The sequence below is a fragment of the Hyla sarda genome, chromosome 3 (assembly GCF_029499605.1).
Source record: "Hyla sarda isolate aHylSar1 chromosome 3, aHylSar1.hap1, whole genome shotgun sequence".
NCBI classification, from domain to species: Eukaryota; Metazoa; Chordata; class Amphibia; order Anura; family Hylidae; genus Hyla; species Hyla sarda.
The window spans coordinates 132793060-132819632 of record NC_079191.1 but is presented as its reverse complement, the minus strand read 5'-3'; the positions used below and the strand labels follow the sequence as shown (position 1 = coordinate 132819632).

Genomic DNA, 26573 nt, shown 5'->3' with positions numbered 1-26573 from the left:
ATGGGCTGTGTCCTTAAGAGGTTATTTTAGTACTTTGTTGCTACTCCTTGGGCATTAATGTTGGCTGGGATTCTTTTTTTAAACCACAATGACAGATCAGCTTTACCAGATAGGGCCTTGTCATCGACCAATTTTTTAATTTTCTAATTTTTAGTCGGCTTAAGATGCAGACTTTTTGCTGGCCATGCCATTGCATAAATGTGCCTTTTATAAAGAAAAGTTTTAACACTGTAATGTGAAAAGAAATGTTATCATCCTGAAAAATGACTGAATTATCACCAAACCTATTTGCTTATGATGGAATGAGAAAAGCGTTCACAGTTTTCATGTGCAGTTCCTGCTGAGTTGTCATTTACCTAACATGGGACGGCATATCATAAATTAGCGAGGAAATGTGATAGTTTTCCTCAGACAGTCAGCTTTACATGTTTCCTTATAACAATTCCAGACAAAAGTTTAAACTTCATCTCCTTGGCCAGTGAAGATTGGGGAATTATCACTGAGAATCACTTTCCTCTTCTTTGGCTCCTTTCACACTATGATTATTCATCCCTTATTAAACATCCGTTTTCTGTGTAAAAACGGATGTATAATAACAGATGAAATAACGGCTGAATAACGTCTGTCAATAGCGTCGGGCATATTCATCCGTTAAGACCCGTTATAACATCCGTCATGTACGGTCGTTTTAAAACCTCTGCCTACTGACTCCTACAGCCGGGACTACTACTACTCCCATCATGGAACATACTTGGTTCCATGATGGGAGTAGTAGTTCCCCGGCTGCGGGAGTCTGCTGGTGGCTGGGGAGGCTACATTAGTGTTTGTACTACTACCCCCATCATGGAACAGACTTTGTTTCATGAAGGGGGTTGTAGAACAGGGGCTGAGGGATTGATCGCATCTATATACAGGGGGAAATCATACATACAAACATGGGGGGAATAAGGGGACGCACTGAAGTTTAAAAACCCCGCTGGGAGCCCTGAATGGCTCCTCAGTACCGGCCATTCAGGGCTCCCGGGGGGGGGGGGGGGGGGATTTAAAAATGTAAGTAAAATACTTTGTACATCACAGGGGAGTGGAGCATGCCACCCGCTCCCCTGCTTAATAACTTCAAATCCCATCAGGTCTCAGAAGTAAGACCCGGTGCGATCAATCCCTCAGCCCCTGTACTACAACCCCCATGATGGAACAGAGTCTGTTTCATGATGGGGGTTGTAGTACAAACACTAATGTAGCCTCCCCAGCCACCGGCAGATTCCCGCAGCCGGGGAATTACTACTCCCATCATGGAAGCAAGTCTGTTCCATGATGGGAGTAGTAGTAGTCCCTCAGCACTGCAGGAGTCTGCTGATGTCACCTCTTCTGAGCATGCTCAGAAGTAATAACGGATATTATAAACCAGGTCGTTAATTTACTTGTTTCTTGTGACGGAAGAAAAATTAGTGCATGTGCCGTTTTTTCTTCCATCACAACTAATGTCCGTTATTCATAACGGGCTATAACGGGTCATAACGGATAATCAAAAAATCCCATAGACTTTAATGGGATTTTGTAACAGCCGTTTAACATCCGTTTTTAGGGCTTTTCTAACGGAAGTTTATAACTGTCTTTTAACGGGGGCAACTTTATAGTGTGAAAGGGGCCTTAACTACATAATTGCTTTTTGCCCAAACTGTAACCTTATTGTTTATGATTCAGTGCTGGTTTTCCTTTTTTCCCTTCTGCATGTATATCCCAATTTATTCTGTAAATTTTGTACATCTGTTTACATCTGTTTTATTGTGGGGGTCTGACCACAGGGACCCACCCCCCTGTGATCTTCTGTACGGGCTCAGTGCTCTAGCCCGCACCCTCTGAGACAAGCAAGAGTGACAGCCGGCTCAGCCAATCACTGGCATATTGCTTTCGGTTTTCTATCTTGATATTTTGGCACCAACCTTGGTTTACAGTTTTCATACTACAAAGTAACACATCCATTAAATTTCTTATGCATGCATGACTATGTTAATGAACAGAAGCCACCATGCAAATATGAACTTAGCCTAAAAGTGCCACAACAGTTTTGGAGTTCAGACAAAAAATTGTGTACTATGTGATGGTAAAGCCATGATTAAGCTGATTCAAGCAAAGTAGGAGTTTGCTCACCTGATGCGCTCTGGGCACAACACCAAAAATAAGCCTTGTAGATAATAATCCTCAGGGTGGGGCCATCACCAAACTGAATCCTATAGCAAGGAACAGTGAAGCATTGGACAATTCGGCAGACCAAGATCCACTTTTAGAAGACAGTAATTTGATCAGTGCTACCCTGTAGTAACCCGCGCTCAGTAGCTGGTTGAAAACGAAGCTGGACAAAATTTGTAACATTCTAGTATTTTAATGACCAACCAGACAACAGGTTTCTAAAGTGGATACTTCTCTCTTCAGTGACCTGATGAAGAGAGAAGTATCTGTTCTCAAAATGTGTTGTCTGTTTGGCCAGTAATTAGTTTTATTATTTTTGTCTTGCTTTGTTTTCTACCAGCTACAGAGTACAGGTGAGCGCTGATTAAATCACCTTCTCCGAGTAAACCATGGTCAGCTGAATTATCCAAATATTTTCGGGGGCCATACAGAGGTACTCCACAGGAGGCTCCATAGAAGTCTAGGGGTGCACTGTTTTGGCACCATAAACTTTAGTTATATGGAGTCATAATACAAACATGTGCATGAAATCTTAGGCTTATTGGAAGAGTATGTGCATGGAAAGGATTACTTCTTTTATAAACATACCTAAATTAGGAAATTACCCATATTACACTCCCAAACACAATTCTTATAGTGGCTACAAACCATTTCTATAGTCTTGTAGCACCTCTTCCTTCAGGCCTATATATAAAGCATTTTATTAATATGAGTTATGGCCTATCGTCCTCATTTTTTACCTTGGAGCTTTTCAGTAAATTCCGGGTCTGGATTAGATTGCAGTAATGTGCAGCAGACAATCACAGCAGTCTATTACAGATGCTGTGTAGCATTAAATAGAAGCTGTACAGAAAAGTTGAAAGCGTTTTTTAAAGTATAAGAGAAGATGGTTCATTGATTCATGGTGCAGAGTTACTAAGGCATCAATACAAGCTGGTCATTGTACCTGAGAGCTGACATGTTGCCATATTTTACCCAGGTATACCCAGGTATAAGCCATGGGAATACAAATAATAGCCTCATACAGCTGGTTACATAAGATACTGAACTTCTCTGCACATAGACAAAACTAAATGTTTTTAGTCATGATCATAAAACTTGCAAAAGATAACAAGGTAGAATTTACCAATTCTTTATAATTTCTAGAATCACCAGACTGTGAAGGGGATGCCCCTTCAGTCTGTCAATCATAGAGGGGGGCAGAATCTGATGGATTATCCTAAGGATAGGCAGTATAAACTTTTAAAGAGAATATCAACTATGAATTATGAATGCTGTTTTAGGGGTCGACTGGTATTGGAGGAGTACAGAACAAAGACAAGCTTGGGGTTATTTATTTTGGAGAAAATTTGATCACAATGTACAAATACAATCATGGGCGTAAATGTTGGCACCCCTGAAATTTTCCAAGAAAATGAAGTATTTCTCACAGAAAAGGATTGCAGTAACACATGTTTTGCTATACACATGTTTATTCCCTTTGTGTATATTGGAACTAAACCAAAAAAGGGAGGGAAAAAAGCAAATTAGACATAATGTCACACCAAACTCCAAAAATGGGCTGGAAAAAATGATTGGCACCCTTTCAAAATTGTGGATAAAAAGATTGTTTCAAGCATGTGATGTTCCTTTAAAGGGGTACGCCGGTGAAAAACTTTTTTTTTTTTAAATCAACTGGTGCCAGAAAGTTAAACAGATTTGTTAATTACTTCTATTAAAAAATCTTAATCCTTCCTGTACTTATTAGCTGCTGAATACTACAGTGGAAATTCTTTTCTTTTTGAAACACAATACTCTCTGCTGACATCTCTTTCCATTTTAGGAACTGCCCAGAACAGCATATGTTTGCTATGGGGATTTCCTTTTACTCTGGCAGTTCCTAAAATGGACAGAGATGTCAGCAGAGAGCACTGTGCTCGTGATGTCAGCAGACAGCTCTGTGTTTCAAACGGAAAAGAATTTCCACTGTAGTATTCAGCAGCTAATAAGTACAGGAAGGATTAATATATTTTAATTTACAATTCTGTTTAACTTTCTGCCACCAGTTGATTTAAAAAAAAAAAAAAAAAGATTTTCACCGGAGTACTTAAACTCCCCTGGCGCAAATAACAGGTGTGAGCAATAGAAGGAGAGAAGTTCACTTAGTCTTTGCATTGTGTGTCTGTGTGTGCCACACTAAGCATGGACAACAGAAAGAGGAGAACAGAACTGTCTGAGGACATGAGAACCAAAATTGAGGAAAAATATCAACAATCTCAAATGGGCATGGTCAGATACAAAAACTTTTGATATGTTGTAAAGCATGCAAAACCAAATAGGTTTTGCAATTGCTTTCATTAAAAAAAGTTCGGTATTCCGTACTGAAAAAGCCAGTCAAACAACTGCCCCCCCTGCCTGCTTGGACATATACTAGTCCTGCTGTGTCCATGCATCATCACCTATGTCATGGACACACTTCCTTGATTGACAGCTGTGAGTGCAGGGCTCACAGCTGGAGGAAAATCCTGCCACTGACAGCTTGTGTCCCGCTACTGTCATTGAGGACAAGCTGGGAGTTGTAGTTTTGCTAATGCCCCCTCCCTTTGAGAGGAATTCAGACTAGTGAGCTAAATTAAAAGTGTAACACAAAAATAAATAAAGGTGCTAGACACATAAAAATTAGATGTACATGGTCAGGATTAGGTACTGAGTGATATATGTATAAAAAAAAATGTTTTTGTTGGATCTGATGGGTACGCTTTAAGGTTACAAGTCTATCTCCAGAGATCTAGATTTGTCCTTGTCCACAAAGTTAATCTTCTTGGGCGACAACGGAAGAGAAAAATTAATGAAAGGTGTCAACGCAGGATAGTGCGGATGATGCATAAGCAGCCCCAAACAAGTTCCAAAGATACAAAGATATTCAAGCTGTCCTGCAGGCTCAGGAAGCATCAGTGTCAGTGCAAATGAAATGAAGTGCTATGGCAGGAGACCCAGGAGGACCCCACTTCTGACACAGAGACATAAAAAAAGCAAGACCACATTTTGCCAAAATGAACTTGAGTAAGCCAAAATCCTTCTGGGAAAGTGTATTGTGGACAGATGAGACCAAGATAGAGCTTTTCAGTAAAGCAAATCATTCTACTGTTTACTTAAAAGTTATGAGGCCTACAAAGAAAAGGACACGGTACCTACAGTAAAATATGGTGGAGGTTCAATGATGTTTTGTGGTTGATTTACTGGCACTGGGTGCCTTGAATGTGTGCAAGTCATCATGAAATCTGAGAATTACCAATGGATTTTGGGTCGCACTGTACAGCCCAGTGTCAGAAAGCTGGATTTGTGTCCGAGATCTTGGGTCTTCCAGCAGGACAATGACCCCAAACATATGTCAAAAAGGACCCAGAAATGGATGGCAACAAAGGGCTGGAGAGTTCTGAAGTGGCCAGCAATGAGTCCAGATCTAAATCCCATTGAACACCTGTGGTGGGATCTTAAAATTGCTGTTGGGAAAAGGCGCCTTCCAATAAGAGAGACCTGGAGCAGTTTGCAAAGGAAGAGTGGTCCAACATTCCGGCTGAGAGGTGTAAGAAGCTTATTGATGGTTATAGGAAGCAACTGATTTCAGTTATTTTTTCCAAAGGGTGTGAAAAAAAATATTAGGTTACGGGTGCCAATAATTTTGTCCAGCCCAGTTTTGGAGTTTGGTGTGACATTATGTCTCCAATTAGCTTTTTTGGGGTTTAGTTCCAATACACACAAAAGGAATAAACATGTATATAGCAAAACATGTTACTGCAATCCTTTTCTGTGATAAATTCATTTTCTTGAAAAATTTCAGTGGTGCCAACATTTATGGCCATGACTGTATATGAAGGGACAGTACAGTTGCATCCTAAAGTCATGTTCACACAGTGTAAATTTTGTGGAATGTCTGCCCGGAAAATACAGGTGGACATTCTGCAAATAGCATGTTCTGCCGCTGCTAGGACTGCTCGGAAATGCACCATCTACATAGGCTGCAATGCATTTCCGAGCGAATTCTGCTGAAAGAACTGACATGAATTTCCACTGCAGAGACATGTTGCAGAAATTCCGCCAAATGCACGGTGCAGCAGAATCCCATTAAAGTTGCCTCTGCTGCAATGGAATTTCCAAGCTGAATTTTCTACCAAATTTTGTCTTGTACATGGTCTTAGAGGAAAGAAGGTTTCACCATAACCACAGACGGGGATTCTTTACTGTAAGAGCAGTGAGACTATGGAACTTTGTCACATGATGTTGTGATGTCAAGTTATGGATACTATACTTATGTAGATAGAATGTTTATCCAGGGAATTATTCTGATATTATTTTGATGCCATATTGGAGTCGGGAAGGTTTATTTTATTGCTCTCTCATGGGGCAATTGGCATCAGCCTCATGAGGGTTTTTTTCCCCTGCCCTTTGCTCAATGCAGTAGGAATTTCGGTTGAACTTGATGGACTGTTGTCAACTTGATAAACTATGAAGGGTATGTTCACACATTCATATTTTTCTGCAGATTTTGTATTGGTAAGTCAATGATAAAATCTGCAGCAGAAAATCCACAGCAGTAAATCTGCTGCAAAAATTCTGCAGAAAAACATGTATGTTTTTGAATATACCTTTATTCTATGGAAATACATTTTTCGATTCTGACAATTTTAAGACAAAGAAAAACCTCTGCATTATTATTTGGCTGTATAGAAAGTTTGTATCAGATAAATTTTGGAATCACATTAATATTTGAGCTCGTAATAGACTACAAAACAAATTCTACATTTGTTCCCAATACTGTTTAGAATACTATTCCCACATTCTGTTTAGAATGCCGGGTGCTGCACAGAGATCGTGGGAGGTCCCAGCAAAGGGACCCCCGCGATCAGACATCTTATCCCCTAAGATGTCTGTGGGCAGGGTACCCCTTTAAATGTGCACTCTCATTAAAACAAATATTTGTTATTGCACCCCCCCCATCTTATACACAGACTTGGGACCAAGGACCAAACACAGGAAGTGCAGCCTGGAGTGCTGAGGGGGGGGGGGTGTCCAACCAACAGCATATGGCAGTTAAGTGTGAGAGGAGCTATGATTGGATGAGGCTATGATTGGATATGGATACGCCCTGCATTCCGAGTCCTTAAGGACCGAGGGCGTATCCATACGCCCGTGGGAAATCCGGTCCCCACCGCTAGCCGGTTGGGGACCGGAGCCGGATGCCTGCTGAAATCATTCAGCAGGCACCCTGGCACATCGCCCAGGGGGGTCCTGAGACCCCCCCATGTCGGCGATCGGAGAAAATCGCATGTCAATTCAGACATGCGATTTTCTCCAATTCCGGGCTGATCGGGTCTCTGGTGACCCGATCACCCGGAAAATAGGGCTGATCGGAGTTTTCAGCAACACCCCCGATCAGCCTAAAGGATTAGAGTGAGATCGCAAAGCTGCGATCTCTTCCTATCCCCTGCCATTACTCAGAACGGAGTTCTGACCAATGGCAGCGCAGGACAGGGGGTTGCCATGGCAACCCCCCGTTCTGCCCGCCCCTGGATGTCGAGGGGCTCTGGGAAGAAGATGGGGGCCGTACCTGCAGGAGAAGATGCCTGGGGACCTGGGATCTTCGCTGGAGCCTGCAGGATCCTGATCAGGTAGGGAATCGACAGTGGGGGGGGGGGGAATTGAAAGTGAAAGTAAATCGATCTTTACTGTGGCAACCACTAGGGGGGCCAAACTGCAACTCCCAAAGCCAAAGGCTGTCTGCGCATGCTGGGAGTTGTAGTTTTGCAACATCTGGAGGGTCACAGTTTGGAGACCACTGTTACAGTGGTGCCCAAACAGTAGCCCTCCAGATGTTGCCAAACTACAACTCTTAGCATGCCTCGACTGCCCAGGCATGCTGGGAGTTGTAGTTCTGTAACATCTGTCCCTTCAGATTTAGCAAGTTTCATGACATTTTTGAAAATTGCTGCTCTACTTTGAAGCCCTCTAATTTTTTCAAAAAGTAAAAGTATGTCCATTTAATGATGCCGTATTGTGAATATCCATTTTCCTTACAAACAGAGAGCTTCAAAGTTAAAAAAAAATGCAAAATTTTCAAAATTTTCATGAAATTTTGGGATTTTTCACCAAAAAAGGATGCAATTAACGCCGAAAATTTACCACCAAAATAAAGTAGAATATGTCACGAAAAAACAATCTCAGAATCAGAATATTCGGTAAAAGCGTTTTCGCGTTATTAATTTGTAAAGTGACGGTGGTCAGAATTGCGAAAAAGGGCTCAGTCCTTGAGGTGAAAAAGGGCTGCGTCCTTAAGGGGTTAAAACAAAGTATATTAGAAATATTTTTTATTTACCATAAGGAGTTCAATAGCAAAAATTTATTTTAATGCGAGTTACCCTTAAATTTTTTAAGCCAAATCCACAAAGAAGAAAAAGTACTTCTAATCTTTTTTTAAATCCATCCCTGGATAAAATCCAACTGCATAAAAAAGAAACTGCATCAAAATCTGTAGTGGCATTTAAAAAAAAAACGCATTGTGTGAAACCGCCCTTGTTCACATCTTACACTTGATTTCTCAGTACTAGAAGGACTGCTGCAGAAGAGAAAATCATTTTATTGAGCCGTTCACCTTTTTCCTATCACGGTGTCCTCTAGAAGAAGCATTACCTGTTTCCCTTTGTCCTGCCGCATCTCCGGCTCCTTTTTATTTATGGCAGTGATTTGTTTTGGAAGCACCTGGTTATCAGAAGGGTTGCGCCTCTTCTATTCTATCCCCATGAACTTCTCTCCACATTTCTTGGCACTCTCCTTGAGCCAGCAGAGTCCCGGGACCAATAAAGCATTTGTGCTCAATTTAGCTCTTTTTATACTGTGTATTTTCCACTGTACTATTACTGGCAACCACCAAGAGGCAAATGTTTTATAAGGTTAAACTAATAAAAAAGTCACAATAAGTTTACTTCTCAATATGCACCGTGTTGCTGCCACATTTTAAGATGTTGGACAGCAATTAAGCATCATTAAGGGTATTTTTTAATGATACAGCAAAAATTTATAGAAACTGCTTAATGTAAAAAAAAAACAATTGTGCAAAATGCAATACCAGACACACCTGTATTCTCTTCTCATACAGGGCCAATAATGTTAGTACATTTTGAAGGGGCACACCCCTGGAAAACTATTTTTTTTAATCAACTGGTGCCTGAAAGTTACCGTATATACTCGAGTATAAGCCGACCCGAATATAAGCCAAAGCCCCTAATTTCACCCCAAAAACCCAGGAAAAGTTATTGACTCGACTATAAGCCTAGGGTGGGAAATACATAATCCCCCCCCTGTCATTATCACCCTGTCAACATTCCCCCCCTTCATCATCCAGACCCCCATCATCATCACCCTGTCATCATCACCTTGTCATCATCACCCTGTCATCATCACCCTGTCATCATCACCCCCTTCATCACCCCCCCCCTTCATTATCACCGCCTGTCAATCCCTCAGTGGTCTTCAACCTGCAGACCTCCAGATGTTGCAAAACTACAACTCCCGGCATGCTGGGAGTTGTAGTTTTGAAACATCTGGAGGTCCGCAGGTTGAAGACCACTGAGAAGGGATTGACAGGCGGAGAGTTCACTCGAGTACTAGCTGGGGGGTGTTTTCAGCACAAAAAATTGTGCTGAAAAACTCGGCTTATACTCGAATATATACAGTAAACAGATTTGTAAATTACTTCTATTTAAAAATCTTAATCCTTCCAGTACTTATCAGCTGCTGTATGCTCCACACCTTTTGTTCATGTCAGGAACTGTAAGAGTAGGAACAAATCCCCATAGCAAACCTATCCTGCTCTTGACATGGACAGAGGTGTCAGCAGAGAGTACTGTGGTCAGACAGAAACTTTCTGGCACCAGTTGATTTAAAAAAAAAAAGTACCCCTTTAACCCCTTAACGACGCAGGACGTATATTTACGTCCTGCGCCAGCTCCCGCCATATGAAGCGGGATCGCGCCGCGATCCAGCATCATATCCCGTCGGTCCCGGCGCTCATCAACGGCCGGGACCCGCAGCTAATACCACACATCGCCGATCGCGGCGATGTGCGGTATTAACCCTTTAGAAGCGGCGTAAAACCCTTTAGAAGCGGTGTAAAAAAAAAAGAAATAAACATATCTGGTATCGCCGCGTGCATAAATGTCCGAACTATAAAAATATATAATTAATTAAACCGCACGGTCAATGGCGTACGCGCGAAAAAATTCCAAAGTCCAAAAAAGCGTATTTTGGTCACTTTTTATACCATTAAAAAAATGAATAAAAAGTGATCAAAAAGTCCAATCAAAACAAAAATCATACCGATAAAAACTTCAGATCACGGCGCAAAAAATTAGTCCTCATACCGCCCTGTACGTGGAAAAATAAAAAAGTTATAGGGGTCAGAAGATGACATTTTTAAACGTATATGTTACGCCTAACGCTCCGGGTCCCCGCTCCTCCCCGGAGTGCTCACGGCGTCTTTCTCCCTGCAGCTCCCCGGTCAGTCCCGCTGACCGGGAGCGCTGCACTGTCATGGCCGTTGGGGATGCGATTCGCACAGCGGGACGCGCCCGCTCGCGAATCGCATCCCAGGTCACTTACCCGTTCCCGTCCCCTGCTGTCATGTGCTGGCGCGCGGCTCCGCTCTCTAGGGCGCGCGCGCGCCAGCTCCCTGAGACTTAAAGGGCCAGTGCACCAATGATTGGTGCCTGGCCCAATTAGCTTAATTGGCTTCCACCTGGTCCCTGACTATATCTGACCTCCTCCCATGCACTCCCTTGCCGGATCTTGTTGCCCTTGTGCCTAGTGAAAGCGTTTTGTGTGTCTAAAGCCTGTGTACCAGAACTTCTGCTATCCACCCTGACTACGAACCTTGCCGCCTGCCCCCGACCTTCTGCTACGTCCGACCTTGCTTCTGTCTACTCCCTTGTACCTCGCCTATCATCAGCAGTCAGAGAGGTGAGCCGTTGCTAGTGGATACGACCTGGTCACTACCGCCGCAGCAAGACCATCCCGCTTTGCGGCGGGCTCTGGTGAAAACCAGTAGTGACTTAGAACCGGTCCACTAGCGCGGTCCTCGCCAATCCCTCTCTGGCACAGAGGATCCACTACCTGCCAGCCGGCATCGTGACAGTAGATCCGGCCATGGATCCCGCTGAGGTCCCTCTGCCTTATATCTCTGATATCACCACGGTGGTCGCCCAGCAATCCCGACAGATCGCCCATCTAACCCACCAGCTGTCGGAAATGTTCACCATTGTGCACCAACTTCAGTCGCAACTTCAGCAGCAATCATCTCCTCCGCCAGCTCCTGCACCCCTTCCGCAGCGAGTGGCCACTCCTAGCCTCCGCCTGTCCTTGCCGGACAAATTTAATGGGGACTCTAAGCTTTCTTTCGCAATGTTCCCTGCACATGGAGATGATGTCGGACCAGTTTCCTACTGAAAGGTCTAAGGTGGCTTTCGTAGTCAGCCTTCTGTCTGGAAAAGCCCTGTCATGGGCCACACCGCTCTGGGACCGCAATGACCCCGTCACTGCCTCTGTACACTCCTTCTTCTCGGAAATTCGAAGTGTCTTTGAGGAACCTGCCCGAGCCTCTTCTGCTGAGACTGCCCTGCTGAACCTGGTCCAGGGTAATTCTTCCGTTGGCGAGTACGCCATACAATTCCGTACTCTTGCTTCTGAACTATCCTGGAATAATGAGGCCCTCTGCGCGACCTTTAAAAAAGGCCTATCCAGCAACATTAAAGATGTTCTGGCCGCACGAGAAACTCCTGCTAACCTGCATGAACTCATTCATCTAGCCACTCGCATTGACATGCGTTTTTCTGAGAGACATCAAGAGCTCCGCCAGGAAAAAGACTTAGATCTCTGGACACCTCTCCCACAGTCTCCACTGCAATCTGCGCCTAGGCCTCCCGCCGAGGAAGCCATGCAAGTGGATCGGTCTCGCCTGACCCTGGAAGAGAGGAATCGCCGTAAGGAAGAGAATCTTTGTCTGTACTGTGCCAGTACCGAACATTTTTTGGTGGATTGCCCTATCCGTCCTCCACGTCTGGGAAACGCACGCTCGCACCCAGCTCTCGTGGGTGTGGCGTCTCTTGATGCTAAGTCGGCTTCTCCACGTCTCACGGTGCCTGTACGGATTTCTACTTCAGCCAGCTCTTCCCTCTCAGCCGTGGCCTGCCTGGACTCTGGTGCCTCTGGGAGTTTTATTCGGGAGTCCTTGGTGAATAAATTCCGCATTCCGGTGACCCGTCTTGTCAAGCCACTCCACATTTCCGCGGTCAACGGAGCCAGGTTGGATTGCACCGTGCGTTACCGCACGGAGCCCCTCCTAATGTGCATCGGACCTCATCACGAGAAAATTGAATTTTTGGTCCTTCCCAATTGCACTTCCGAAATTCTCCTTGGACTACCCTGGCTTCTACACCATTCCCCAAACCTGGACTGGTCCACTGGGGAGATCAAGAGTTGGGGTCCCTCTTGTTCCAAGGACTGCCTTAAACCGGTTCCCAGTACTCCCTGCCGTGACCCTGTGGTTCCTCCTGTATCCGGTCCCCCTAAGGTCGTTAGGGACTCTGCCTGCCACAGAAAATGCCTCTCCCCCCCTCCCAGTCCTCTCAGGCAAGCCTCGGTGCCTCCTCATGGCCCTCGTCCTGGTGTCACACTGCCCCGTGCCAGGCCTCGCCCTCTGCCCTCCCTCCCCATTCCCACTCCTGCTGTACTGCCTGCCATTGAGGAAACCATCCATTCCTTCCCGGTGTCCTCATCCCAGGGGAGGCAGTCACCGGACAAAAAAAAGGGGAGACCTAAGGGGGGGGGTACTGTTACGCCTAACGCTCCGGGTCCCCGCTCCTCCCCGGAGCGCTCACGGCGTCTTTCTCCCTGCAGCTCCCCGGTCAGTCCCGCTGACCGGGAGCTCTGCACTGTCATGGCCGTTGGGGATGCGATTCGCACAGCGGGACGCGCCCGCTCGCGAATCGCATCCCAGGTCACTTACCCGTTCCCGTCCCCTGCTGTCATGTGCTGGCGCGCGCGGCTCCGCTCTCTAGGGCGCGCGCGCGCCAGCTCCCTGAGACTTAAAGGGCCAGTGCACCAATGATTGGTGCCTGGCCCAATTAGCTTAATTGGCTTCCACCTGGTCCCTGACTATATCTGACCTCCTCCCATGCACTCCCTTGCCGGATCTTGTTGCCCTTGTGCCTAGTGAAAGCGTTTTGTGTGTCTAAAGCCTGTGTACCAGAACTTCTGCTATCCACCCTGACTACGAACCTTGCCGCCTGCCCCCGACCTTCTGCTACGTCCGACCTTGCTTCTGTCTACTCCCTTGTACCTCGCCTATCATCAGCAGTCAGAGAGGTGAGCCGTTGCTAGTGGATACGACCTGGTCACTACCGCCGCAGCAAGACCATCCCGCTTTGCGGCGGGCTCTGGTGAAAACCAGTAGTGACTTAGAACCGGTCCACTAGCGCGGTCCTCGCCAATCCCTCTCTGGCACAGAGGATCCACTACCTGCCAGCCGGCATCGTGACAGTATAAATTTTCCTGCTTGTAGTTATGATTTTTTCCAGAAGTGCGACAAAATCAAACCAATATAAGTAGGGTATCATTTTAACCGTATGGACCTAAGGAATAATGATAAGGTGTCATTTTTACCGAAATATGCACTGCGTAGAAACAGAAGCCCCCAAAAGTTACAAAATGGCGTTTTTTTTTTCGATTTTGTCGCACAATGATTTTTTTTTCCCTTTCGCCGTGCATTTTTGGGTAAAATGACTAATGAATGTCACTGCAAAGTAGAATTGACGACGCAAAAAATAAGCCATAATATGGATTTTTAGGTGGAAAATTGAAAGGGTTATGATTTTTAAAAGGTAAGGAGGAAAAAATGAAAGTGCAAAAACGGAAAAACCCTGAGTCCTTAAGGGGTTAATATTCTTCTTATTAGGCAGGCATATTTAATGTTATGGCATATCGGTATGTATATGAATGACCTCCATTTTGCCACATTTCTACCCGTTGACCATTGCCCCTACAGCTATTGACCATCTTTTCTTCATGAATGTGTCAGACTGAGCAGAAACTCTATTTTGCTGGAGACATCCCACCCATTGATTCTCAGTAATGTCGCTTGCTTTCATAGAGAGAGGTATATTACTGTACATTCAGTTCAGCATTTTACCACTAGAGCTCTTCATGCTATGTCTTTCAATAGTTCACACAAAAGATATAATGATTTCCATTCACTGCTCCTCGTACAATGATCTTTCTAAAGCAAGTGGCTTTACAGGTAAAATAGGTGGACACCGCAGTGATGCAAGCTGCCGTTCATCTAGGAAACTTAGCTCTCTCGAAATGCAATTCCATTAGTATAGATTCCATTCGCTGGTGTATAATTTACGTTTCAACTTTTCTTTTTCTTTCATGTTGTCTATAGAGTAGATTACACTCACGTGTAGAAAAAGTGGAATTGGCCATTGAACAGTAATAGGTTGAAATATTACTTATCCAATCAGTACACAAAAGCTTCAAATACTACCGAAAATATACAGGCTATAGCAGCACATTGGAGAAGTACCTGCAGATATAGCACAATGCAGTTCTATAAAAGTGCAACAATTGTTTTTGTTGTCCTGCTTGTTAAACTCTGCTATCAGACTACATATGTAAGGAGTAAGGAGAAAATAGGCCCAGAACGGTTACCCACTGTTATCTGTTGGATTTTGTTAAAGGGAGGAAAAGTGGCATATGTCACCTATAAGCCTTTGTACCTAGTGCTGTAGTTTTCTCTAGGCTGTGTAATCTAAAACAGGGAGAAATTGTGGTCTTGGGCAAAGAATGGGGTTATTATCACTAGGCCTGGTGGTCTAGCTCACAGCAAGTATGAATTATACCATCCCTGGTGGTCTAGGACACTTAAAGTGTACCTGTCATAGTGCAGGGAAAAAAAGTGATGTTACTCAGTACCTAATCCTGATTATGTACATATCATTTTTATGTATCTAGGACCTATATATATCCCCAATAAATAGCATTTATATGTAGCTCACTTGCTTTTTGGTCTTTCCTTGTGGAGGGGGCGTGCCCATCTCTCTCCCTCACTGTGATGACTCATCTGCTTTGAGTCTGGGAGCAGCCTGGCAGTCTGCAAATCACTGCACAGTAGTTTTTATGCATACATTTTCTATCTGTTCCTAGTAAAGCTGGATGCTGATCAACATAGCTGTCACTATGTGTGTCATTCAGCTTTCACAGATTCCTGAATGTCTGATCAGCTTTGTCATTCAGGAGTCAGAGAAAGCTTTGGCTGTTCAAGCATGCTGGGAGTGGTAGTTTTGCATTGCAACTACTGGAGCTTCAGTGTTTATAAAGCACTGTGTTAGAGCAGTGTTACCTTTAGCTGTTGCAAAACTACAACTTCCAGCATGCCCACACATCCGTTGTCTGTAGTCTTGCAAGAGCTGGAGGCACACAGCTGGAGAATACACAGCTCTAAAATAGAGTTTTACAAAGATTGTACCCCCAGCTGTTGTAAAACTACAACCCCTATCATGGTAGTTGTAGTTTAGGAACAGCTCAAAGCTGTAGTGGTGCAATGGTAATCTCCTATACTGGATACCATCATACTTTACAGCCGGTATCCAGTATGCTGCAAAATACAGAGTAGTCTGTCTGGATAAAGACAGATGACCCCTATTGGCGGCTTTTTTCATTTGATTTTTAATAGTAACATTTAAATTTTTGTTAATAAATGTATATTTAAAAAAAGTCATCTTATCAGTAGTACTACAAAGTATAAAAAGTTTTTCATAATGACAGTGCCTCTTTAAGAGTTTAATATAAACACTTCTGACAGTATAGAGCAGAGAAGGAGTTAACATTTACATCCCACGTGGTCAAGGGCAGTGAAAAGTCTAAAGCCTCAATTTGGTGCCAGAGAATGGGTTAATTTCTGTGGTCCAGGGCTCAGAAAGTAATAATGACAATATCCCTGGTGGTATAGAACAGAGAAGAGGTTGATACAGTATCTCTATTGGACTAGGGCACTATAAGAGTTAATGCCCAAATACCTGCTGGCCTAGAGCACTGGAAAGGTTAATGTCCAAATCCCTAGTGGTTTCGAACAGTGGAAAGGTTAATCTTACATATCTTTTATACACTCACTTCTCAAGGTGCCAGAGTTATCCTGTGTTCAGTATACTGTTTCCTCACTGCAGTGATCAAAAAATGACTGCACAGAAGTGATAGAGAAGACTGTGCAGCTTTAACTGTACTGCTACATGTAGTTCTCCATGATCGGGCAGAGCAATTCTTGAATGTTCTGCCTGATCTCATATAGTCTTTATAGGAGCAGACTTTCCTTGGGTTTGGAATAATCATAAAGCTGTGCGGCCATGGGGCAGTCGGGAACAGTTTCAGATTAAATGCTGAGCATTTTGGGTGGTCATGGGCCCTCAGGGGGTTTGGGGCTCCAGATGGGGCCCCAATCAACTCATGTTTTAGTCTGTCACTGATGTCAACCAAGATAAACAGTTCATGTAGAATAGGAAATCTGGCCAGTAAGTCTGCAGCTCACATGTATTTCAAGTGCATGGAAATGCATAATGTAGGATAATAGTTGATCTTTTACTTGAGGTTTGAGGGTAACTAATTATCCAGATTCACTCCTATTGATTTTATAATTATCCTCCAGGGACCGCTGCCAATGCATACATGAGGTTAATTGCATGAAGGATGAAGTTTAGGTCAGAGAAGTTGACGGGTTTCTGCAGAGCTGCATCTCATCTTTGCATTCTGAATCCACAGTAATGGCCTGGCTGTTTACTAAGCATCCTCTAACATAGATGCTTTAGTAGAGAGATACATCTAATAACAAACATACAGTAGCCACAGAGTTACAATCCTGAGATCACTTGGCTTAAACATTCTAGAATATATTTGTGTTATATTTAGATCCCATGATAACTCCTGTTAAACTACTATTTTCCAATGCATTTTAACCTAAATGGAGCCTAGTCGTCACATTATTGGAAACAGTCTTAGGTTTAATCAGATCAGTGATAGTGTAGTTAGAATATCATATATCCAGTAACAGAAATCTCTGTGTAGATTTATAGAAAAAAAATTGTCACAATGTTTTCTATAATTAAAAATTATGTAATAAAAGTAGAATATTTTATTTTACGTGCACAGGGGGAGATTTATCAAAACCTGTCCAGAGGAAAAGTTGCTGAGTTGCAACCAATCAGATTGCTTCTTTCATTTTTGTAAATGCTTCTGAAAAATGAATGAAGTTATCGGATTGGTTGCTATGGGCAACTCGGCAGCTTTTCCTCTGGACAGGTTTTGATGAATCTCCCCCATTATGTATGAAGGTAATGATCTTCATACACTCATACATTGCAGTGTACACAAGGTTAGCCTCTGTATGATGACAGGCATAGGGCCCCATTTGTAGTTGCGCTAAATCTGTAGGGCTGTCAAACATCTATGCTCCAGGATTCACACAATTTTTTTTTTCATTTGCTCAGTTTTTCCTGGCTGGATTTCTGTGTCTAATTTAAGAAATGTAATAATGTAATAAATTACTTGAATTTTTAAAGAATACACAGTGGGGGAGAAGACACGCAACAACGAACTTTACACATGCTATGCCACCTAGATTCGCTAGGGGGCATAGCATGTGTAAAGTTCTTGTTGCAAGTATACTTGTGCAATTTTTGTGCACAAAGATTATTTTTGCACAGATGATATATGCAATGATTATATCTGTGCACACTAAGTAACCCCCCTCCAAGTGGAAAAAAAAATAAAAAAATACGAGGCAAGAGCAAAACTGCAAAAAAAAAAAAAAGTGAAAAGAAAACAATCGTAATTGAGGTGCAGAGCTTTCCAAGATATAAAATCCCTCAATACACAGCAAAAATAATATAAATGTTAAGTGCCTTCTTAGGCTGGAACTACTATATACCCACAGCTTGTGCCATACGACAGCTTCAATACCAATTACACTGTAATCTTCCAGGCAACCCTCACAATTTTGGTGGGACCACCTAACCATGTGATGCGTATGCTGGCCTCCCTACTATCCCCTTACAGAAGATGTTGGAAAGAGAAGGAATATGCATATTGAATTACAACTGATCGATTCTTTTTGCTTTTAAGGCTAGGTTCACACTGTGGAATTTCTGGGCAGAATTTCTGTCAGAGATCTAGCCGGTGGTACTAGGACCGCACAGACTACATAGTCGTTCCCATAGATGGCAATGCATTTCTGAGCAGATCTCCCAAAAGATCCACCCAGAAATGCATTGCAGTCTATGGGGGCAGCAATGCAGTCTGCTCGGTCCTAGCACCGCTGGCTCGATCTCCGGCTGAAATTCTGCCCAGAAATTCCATAGTGTGAACCTAGCCTAAGATAGATAAGCATCAACAGAATTATCTGGCAGCAGTTAACCTCTCCTCTCTCCATTGAAAATGCCAATGCACCCGGCCAGGCCAAAAGAGAGAGACTGTGTACCTGTATATGTGAGTGTCTAGAGCATCTGCACTGAACATGCAAGGGAAATCAAGGCTTCTGGGTCTGCTGCTCTGTAACCCCCTTCTTTGTGTTTTGGTGCTGAAGTTTGATAGGACAGGAGTGAGCCCAAATGAGTGCTAGTCCTGCCTCACTTTCTGTACTTTGTCCCAGCCTGTGCTTCAGCTTGGACAAAGATGATGCTGCAGCCACACAGGATTATGTTCTGGATGGTATGGGGACCCCTAGTGGTGTTTTTATAAGCCATGATCTCTATTAAAGGAAATTAAATTTCACTTATGAAGTATGTTAGAAAGGTTGTTTTTTTTTTGCCAAGATGCACAACATATAAAAAGTTATTGAATCTGACTGTGCCGATTTAAGTGTTCAGGCTCACTAGATCCACAATACAGTCCCTATCGACTTCTGTAGGCTTATACTGTACTGTAGTGTGCATGTGCCTCAGAAATTTAAATCTGACAGAATTCAAGAGAATCTGTGGTATAACAAAAAATGTCATGATTAGTTACACATCATATTAACAATCACCTCAAGGAACATTGCTTTTAGGGGAGAATACAGTACCTTTTTGAGGCACCATAATGTGACTGTGGCTCTATAATATGATCCTGTAGGCACTGCCAGTTACATAAGCCCTTAGAAAAAACATAAAGTTAGTGTCATTTCCGGCCTATTTATAAATAGGGCTGGGCGGAATACCGGTTCATACCGAAATTTTTGTGCTGCACGATATGAATTTTAACCCATACCGCAATATCGGTTTGGCCCTCCCCCTCAGGAATGAATGTATTATCAGCCCGCAACACTGTCCCAACATCGGGGAACTAATCATATGTGACCCGCGAGCGCTGTTCTGCCCCCCCCAATTAATTATCAGCCCAGCGCTGTCCCCATCGGGGTACTACTCACATATCACCCACATGCACTACCCTCCTCGCCCTTTTTGTTGCGCCCGCTGGCGCTGCCGTTGGCTGTCCGGGCTTGCTGGGAGTTGTAGTTTTGCAACATCTGGAGGTCCACAGGTTGGAGACCACTGCTCTATACTGTGCGGTATCCCTATGCTCGGGCTGCAAAAAATAAACAACATAAACTTTAAATCACCTCCTGTTAGTCTGGTACTGGCCTCCCTTGTTTCCTGGGGACGGGAACGTCGACAGCCGTCACCCTGTCACCGACCGCAGCGATGTTCCGCCTCGGCTGGTGATAGGCTGAGCGCACTGTCATGTAAGAAGCCGGCTTCTTACATGACAGTGGGCTCAGCCTATCACGGGCCGAGGCGGAACATCGCTGCGACCAGTGATAGGCTGATGGCTGTCCGACGTTCCCGTCCCCAGCGTAAGGCCGACGTAGGTGCGTTCAAGTTTATTTTGTTTACCTTTTGCAGCCCGGGCATAGGGATACTGCACAGTATAGAGTGCCAGCGCCGGCGGCCGCAACAAACAGGACGAGGAGGGCAGCGCATGCGGGTGATATGTGAGTATTTACCCCGATGGGGATGTGGACTGATAATTAATTAATAATTATAATTTAATTAATAATTAATATGGGAGGCGGGGGGGGGGGCTCTAGGAAATACCGTTATATACAGTGGAACCGCCAAAAGTTTAAAAAATACTGTGATACACACATTTGGTCATACCGCCCAGCCCTATTTATAAATCTGTAATTGGTAATAACTGCTGGATGCAATTATATGACACTATTCTGTAAAATTGCACATGTAGAACCGCTCCCAGATTTGGTTTCTAATGGTGGTTCAGCAGCACAGATGTACAGTACAGGCTTACTGAGGCGGTGGAAAATGTTGTCTTGAAATGAAGTGTCATTTTCATTTTGTGCCACTGATTAGGCGATATTGTTAGCCACTTGTCTTCTGAGATTTCTTAAAATAGACTCCAAATGTAACTGTTCATCATTGCCTATTAGCTGAAACAAATTCCTGCCCTCTTTGCAATTAGCCGACACTTACAGCAGCATCTCCTCCTGATCTGTGGCACAAATTATACCGCCATATTTTTTATAGCTCCTCTCGTTGTTCCTCATAAATAATTATCTAGAAGTTCTGCAGACACGAACATTTCTTAACTTCATTTTATATTCTAGCACTTAACCTAATGATTTACGCAGCGTTACAACAATCGGTCTTTTCACGTTGAATTGTGTTGTTTTTAATTCAGTGATTTGCAGTTTACATAGGTAAAACCAGTTAAGTGCCCCCCTAAAGGAGCTTTATTCATGTGCAACATCTTGGAAGCACAATTTACTCTTATTGGTCATAGGAATCTGTGAACTATGATCTAGTCAGAACCCTTGACATTGTCCGGTGTGAATGATGCTTACATCTGGGTATTAGAATACGGATAATTACTCCATATAAATGACATACTATTTAATACGGAATATAATCACAGAAGTCACCAAAAATACTTCAAGCTGTCAAATTTGCAAGTATATCACAGCCCTTATAGACCCTTGTTTAGATTACTTAAAGGGATACTCCACTGCTCAGCGTTTGGAACACACTGTTCCGAACGCTAGAGCCGATGTCGGGAGCTCGTGACGCCATAGCCATGACATGAGGGGGCGGATCTATGACGTCACGCGCTCCCGGCTCTTGCTCCAGTGTTCGAAACAGTTTGTTCCAAATGCTGAGCAGCGGAGTACCCATTTAAAACAACTAATTTTATTGATATGCATTAAAAAATCTCATGACATATACGTGTGAAAAACTTGTGATCCATCAATCACAAACAAACACCATCTGACTAAGAAAGATATAACCAGGAGACCAAGATGAAATGTATTACTAATACCTTTGTGTATCTCCACTGTGTCACTACCTGTGACCAAGAGGATACCAACGTTGCCACTAGTTACTGTGTCAATAGTGACCAGACCACATAACAGTTCCACTTCTTTCAATAGGTGTTTATAGTGGGCCAAAGTCACTACAAGTATATGTGTGCAGGTATAGTGAAACCCACTCACCGGACTTAGTAAGATAACCAACAATAACACCTCGTGATAAAGAAATAATTTAAAAACATTACAGTTTCATGCCATTTGTTCTGATGCGTTTCCCCCCATGATGCCGTGGTCTCTCAAGAAACATTTAGGTTAGCTGTCCGTTAGATAAGGACTGGTGCCAAGTGACAAGACTGACTTGGGAACAATAAGCACCTGTATGGAAAAGCATGATATCATTCATATAGTATAGCAATCTAGGTCTCTCACATGTCCTAGTGATGTATTCAGATGTTCTACCTACCATATTAATGAGGACATAGTCAGTCAAGCATTGCGGCATCTTGCTGGATATGGCGCCCGTCAGTACGCCGGCATCCTCACAGCATGTTAGACTGCCGCATTATTTATATCCAGTGCTGACTAGTGCATGCCGCAGTTCACTTCCGGATAACTTCCAGTTTACCATAGAAGGGAATCGGAGGACGTCAGCGCCGTCCCTCATGGCGTATGCAGCGGCACGTGACTTATCACCTGATCTGCTGCTATGTCTTACAGCACCACCTCCTGCCATTCATATTATTGTGTGCGGGCTAGACGTGTAAAGCGGCACGTGATCAGTCACGTGATCCACTAAAGATTCAAACACTGTCCCCCTCACTAACATCACCAATGACATAAAATTAGTGTCATATCATCGATGTCAATAGCGGCACCAATTTTCAATATCCCCTATTGCTTTTTTATGATAATATTATCTATTCACGTCTTATGTCAGCTACTGGTACGTGTATCAATAGACTTCAACTTATTATGGTAGGTAATCGGTCATACAGGTGCAATCTTTTATGCAAAGTCAGGGCTCTAGTGGATCTAATCGCGCGGCCTTGCTACTGAGCGGCGCATGCGCCGTACAGTAGCACGGCAGCACATGCAGGGAGGGGGTTATGTATATGGATGAGCAGGGCAGAGCGCCTGCCCGGCCGAAGATTACGTGAGTGCCCGGAGCTCAGGCCCAAGCTCAGCCCATGCCCCAAGGACCTAATTTGCATACCAAAAAACAAGCAATGACGGCGGAACGGCGTGGCGGTTCCGGACGCTGTAAGTATAATTTTGATCAGTATCACCTGCACTACAAGCCTGTATGACACGTTAGGGTGATACTAATGATAGATTTCCTTTAAAGGATGAGTAAGAACGAGAGTTGAGTCCCTCTAAACAACAAGAAGGCCTACACATGTGAAATTTTCCAACCTTTACATAGGAAGTTCTTACTTTTTCTTATTACTGATCTTACGTAATATCTACTCACCATTCAGATGCACTGGGATTATGTTATCCAAAACTATAGTGTGACTCAAGCTCAGGCCATCTAATCTCCTTAGAGAATATTTTATTGTTCTAATCAGTTTGCCAAGTTTTCTTTCCAAGGCAAACCCTCACAATGTACAAAAATGTGTGGAGCCGAGAAACAAATGTGTGACACTGCTGTAAACAGTCATCAGCTTAATGATGGAGAATTGAGAGATCAGTGTTTTCCGGCTGTCAGAAGGCCATGTGCAGTGGGCATGATTTAGTAATGCAGACACAAGGGGTTCCAAAAAAATCAGCAGCTGCAAGAGGCTGGACCACCACAAAAGAAGGTGCCAAGTGTAAAGTATTTATAGGAGACTCTTTGTTTCCTTGTGTCTAAAATAAACAGTGTTAATGGTCATGGAGTCACATTATGTGCTACCTTTGGCGTTCTTCAATGCTATATATCTCTGTAGTAAACACATAATCGTTTCTGTACTAGTCTATTACCACAACCCATATTTCTCCTGATCTTCATTGTTCTGTCCGCGTCCTCTGCAGCCTTGGGCTTCTTTTGAGTCACTAAGCATTTTTCGTTACCTCTTATCTAGGCCAGCAGCTATTGATATTCACCCAAAACTCACTAAAGCAAAAGGCATTAGATAAGCAGTAATGTCCCACAGGACAGAGTAATTGAATAGACGCCTCTGGTCATTATGAGTTAGCGTTTACTAGTGTAAGATACTAAACAAGCTGCAATGTGTACCACTTCTCTTCTGAAATAACTTTGTATCTGGGGATCAATCTTCTAGAAAGAGTAAGTAATGTAATGCAACCTGTGTTTGTAATCTCACACAATGCTCGTGTATTTTGCTTTGGTAAAGGATAAGAGATAAATGCCTTTCCAGGAGATGAGGATCTACATGTCCCAAAGGCTGATACTATATGCAAGGATATAGTAATGGTCAGGTCGGCACTTCCATCCGTGGTGGTGGTACATGAGGTGGGAGTAAGCCAGTATTTAGAATAAGGAACCCAGCACTCACCAGTGATGCTTAATCATGTGGATTTATTGATCCAAAGTAGAAAAGATGACATGAAGGACGCGTTTTGGCATATTGCCTTCCTCAGCTTGCTGCCCAGGTAGCAAGCTGTGGAAGGCAATATGCCGAAACGTTTCCTTCATGTCATGTTTTCTACTATGGATCAATAAATCCACGTGATTAAGCATCACCGGTGAGTGCTGGGTTCCTTATACTATATGCAAAGATGACTTCTAAAAAGATCAGGCGCCAAGGTCTTCTGACAGGGGGCCACCAATCAGAACCCATTTTTCATTCCCTTTACTGCATTGGAAGAACATGACTGGTTTCTAAGAGCAAAAAGGCGGCTTTTTACTTGACAATTGTCTAGATATAGGACATTGACTATCTTTTTATAACAGCAGGTCATATTAGGCAGAAACTACACTAAAACGTATACTGTACAAAGACGGTGTCCACCAATCCCAAAAAATGTGTTCTATTGAATTAAATGACACTTTTTTTTTTTTAAACAGTCTTTATGGCCAAGGCAAATTTAGTCATGCTTAATATAAAATGAAGTGCGACTCTATGGCCACATGGACATACTGCAAATTTAAAGTGTTAAAAAAAACATTTAAAAAAATCCTCATCTTGTGACATCTTATAACATCACTCAAAACTTTTCAGCCAGGTATCAAGAGTCAAGTCACTCGAAGCTCCTGCCTCATTTCGGGATCATGGATTACAATTAGGATTGCCACCTATCTTGCAAAAAAAATACCGGCCATGCGAATTTACATAATTAATTATATATGCGTAACATCACAGGATACACATGCGGGGGAAATTTTGTCCTATTCTGACCCCTATAACTTTTTTATTTCTCCTTATACAGGGATGTATGGGGGCTCATTTTTTGTGCCCCGATCTGTTGTTTTTAACAGAACCATTTTTGTTTTGATGTGATGTGATCGCTTTTTTTTTTTTAATTAAATTTGTGAGTTGCAGTTAGTTACTAACTACAACTCCCAACATGCCCTGATACAGCCTGTGGCTCAGCAGCTGTCCCAAACAAAAACTACAATTCCCAGCATGTTGGACTATATAGTTGTATACAGTGGTCCCTCAACATACGATGCTAATTTGTTCCAAATGAACCATCGTTAGTTGAAACCATTGTGTGTTGAGGCATCCGTGCAATGTAAAGTATAGGAAGTTATACTCACCTGTCCCCGCCACTCCGGACCGTCACAGTTGCCCTGGATGTCGCCCTCCATCGCTGTTGCCGTGTCCCCGGAGTGTCCCCGCAGCTCCGGACCGTCCCTGCTGCCTGGGATCATCGCTCTTCATGGCCGTCATCACGTCGCTCCGCATGGCGCTCCTATAGGATGACGGGGCGGCATGCGCAGCGACGTGATGGCGACGAAGAAGAGCGACGGTGATGCAGCGGAGCCCAAAGAGGACGGTCTGGAGCGCCGGGGACAGGTGTGCGACCATCACACGGGGCACCTTAAACAGCTATCCTGCGGCAGCTAAAGCAGTCTGCGCTGCCAGATAGCCGTTTATGCGATGGCCCCGACATACAAAAGCATCATATGTTGATGCTGCCTTCAACATGCGATGGCCTCTGAGAGGCCATCGTATGTTGAAATTATCGTATGTCGGGGCCATCGCAGGTCGGGGGATCACTGTATAGTATAGGTCAGTGTTTCCCAACCAGGGGGGCCTCCAGCTGTTGAAAAACTACAACTCCCAGCATGTCCGGACAGCCGTTGGCTGCTTGGAGTTGTAGTTGTGCAACAGCTGGAGGCGCTCTGGTTGGGAAACACTGGTATAGCATATGGTGCAATATTCCGGGAGTTGGAGGACTGGTTGGATAAATACCGGCCATTGCATAGCCGGTATTTTTAACATAGAAATAAAATACCAGCACGGTGACCAAAATACCGTCTGTAACGGTAAAATACCAGCCAGGTGGCAACCCTAGTAACAATAGGCATTTGTCAGCCTGGGATATTCATTGAATAGAAGTCTTCCGAAAACTTTGTAAACTGAGTCGCCGGCGCTGTCTCTTGTTTAGCTACTAGTAGGAGAATTAGATAAACTGTCTGTAGAGTGAAATGTTTGTTAGCAGGTAGATCTTATGTCTCTGACTACAAAAGACTCAGCACATCTCTGCTTTCCCTTTGCAGGTACCACATGTTTAATTGCTTTGTTATCTGACAAAGAACTCACAGTGGCAAATGTCGGGGATTCACGCGGAGTCTTGTGTGACAAAGATGGAAATGCTATTCCCTTATCGCATGATCACAAACCATATCAGCTAAAGGAAAGAAAGAGGATTAAGAGAGCTGGTAAGATATTGTACAAATGAATACACATTATACACTTCCGCTTTACTATTCACACACACAAGTCATTGCACCGTATAACTTACAACATGTAGAATTTACATTTTAGTATTTAGAACATTACAAGTATGAATGTAATAAATGTTGTAGCTTATCTTTAGAGGAATACCCTGACCA

At 43.5% G+C, this 26573-nt stretch overlaps 1 protein-coding gene across 2 annotated transcripts in view; it reads left to right on the top strand.

Annotated features, from left to right (window-relative positions):
* PPM1L (protein phosphatase, Mg2+/Mn2+ dependent 1L) overlaps positions 1 to 26573 on the top strand; it is a 267713-nt gene that overhangs the window by 232399 nt on the left and 8741 nt on the right. For both annotated transcript variants that reach the window (XM_056565077.1, XM_056565078.1), the window contains exon 3: positions 26238 to 26399. In XM_056565077.1, the coding sequence (XP_056421052.1) occupies positions 26238 to 26399 (162 nt within the window). The remainder of the gene's footprint in view (positions 1 to 26237; positions 26400 to 26573) is intronic.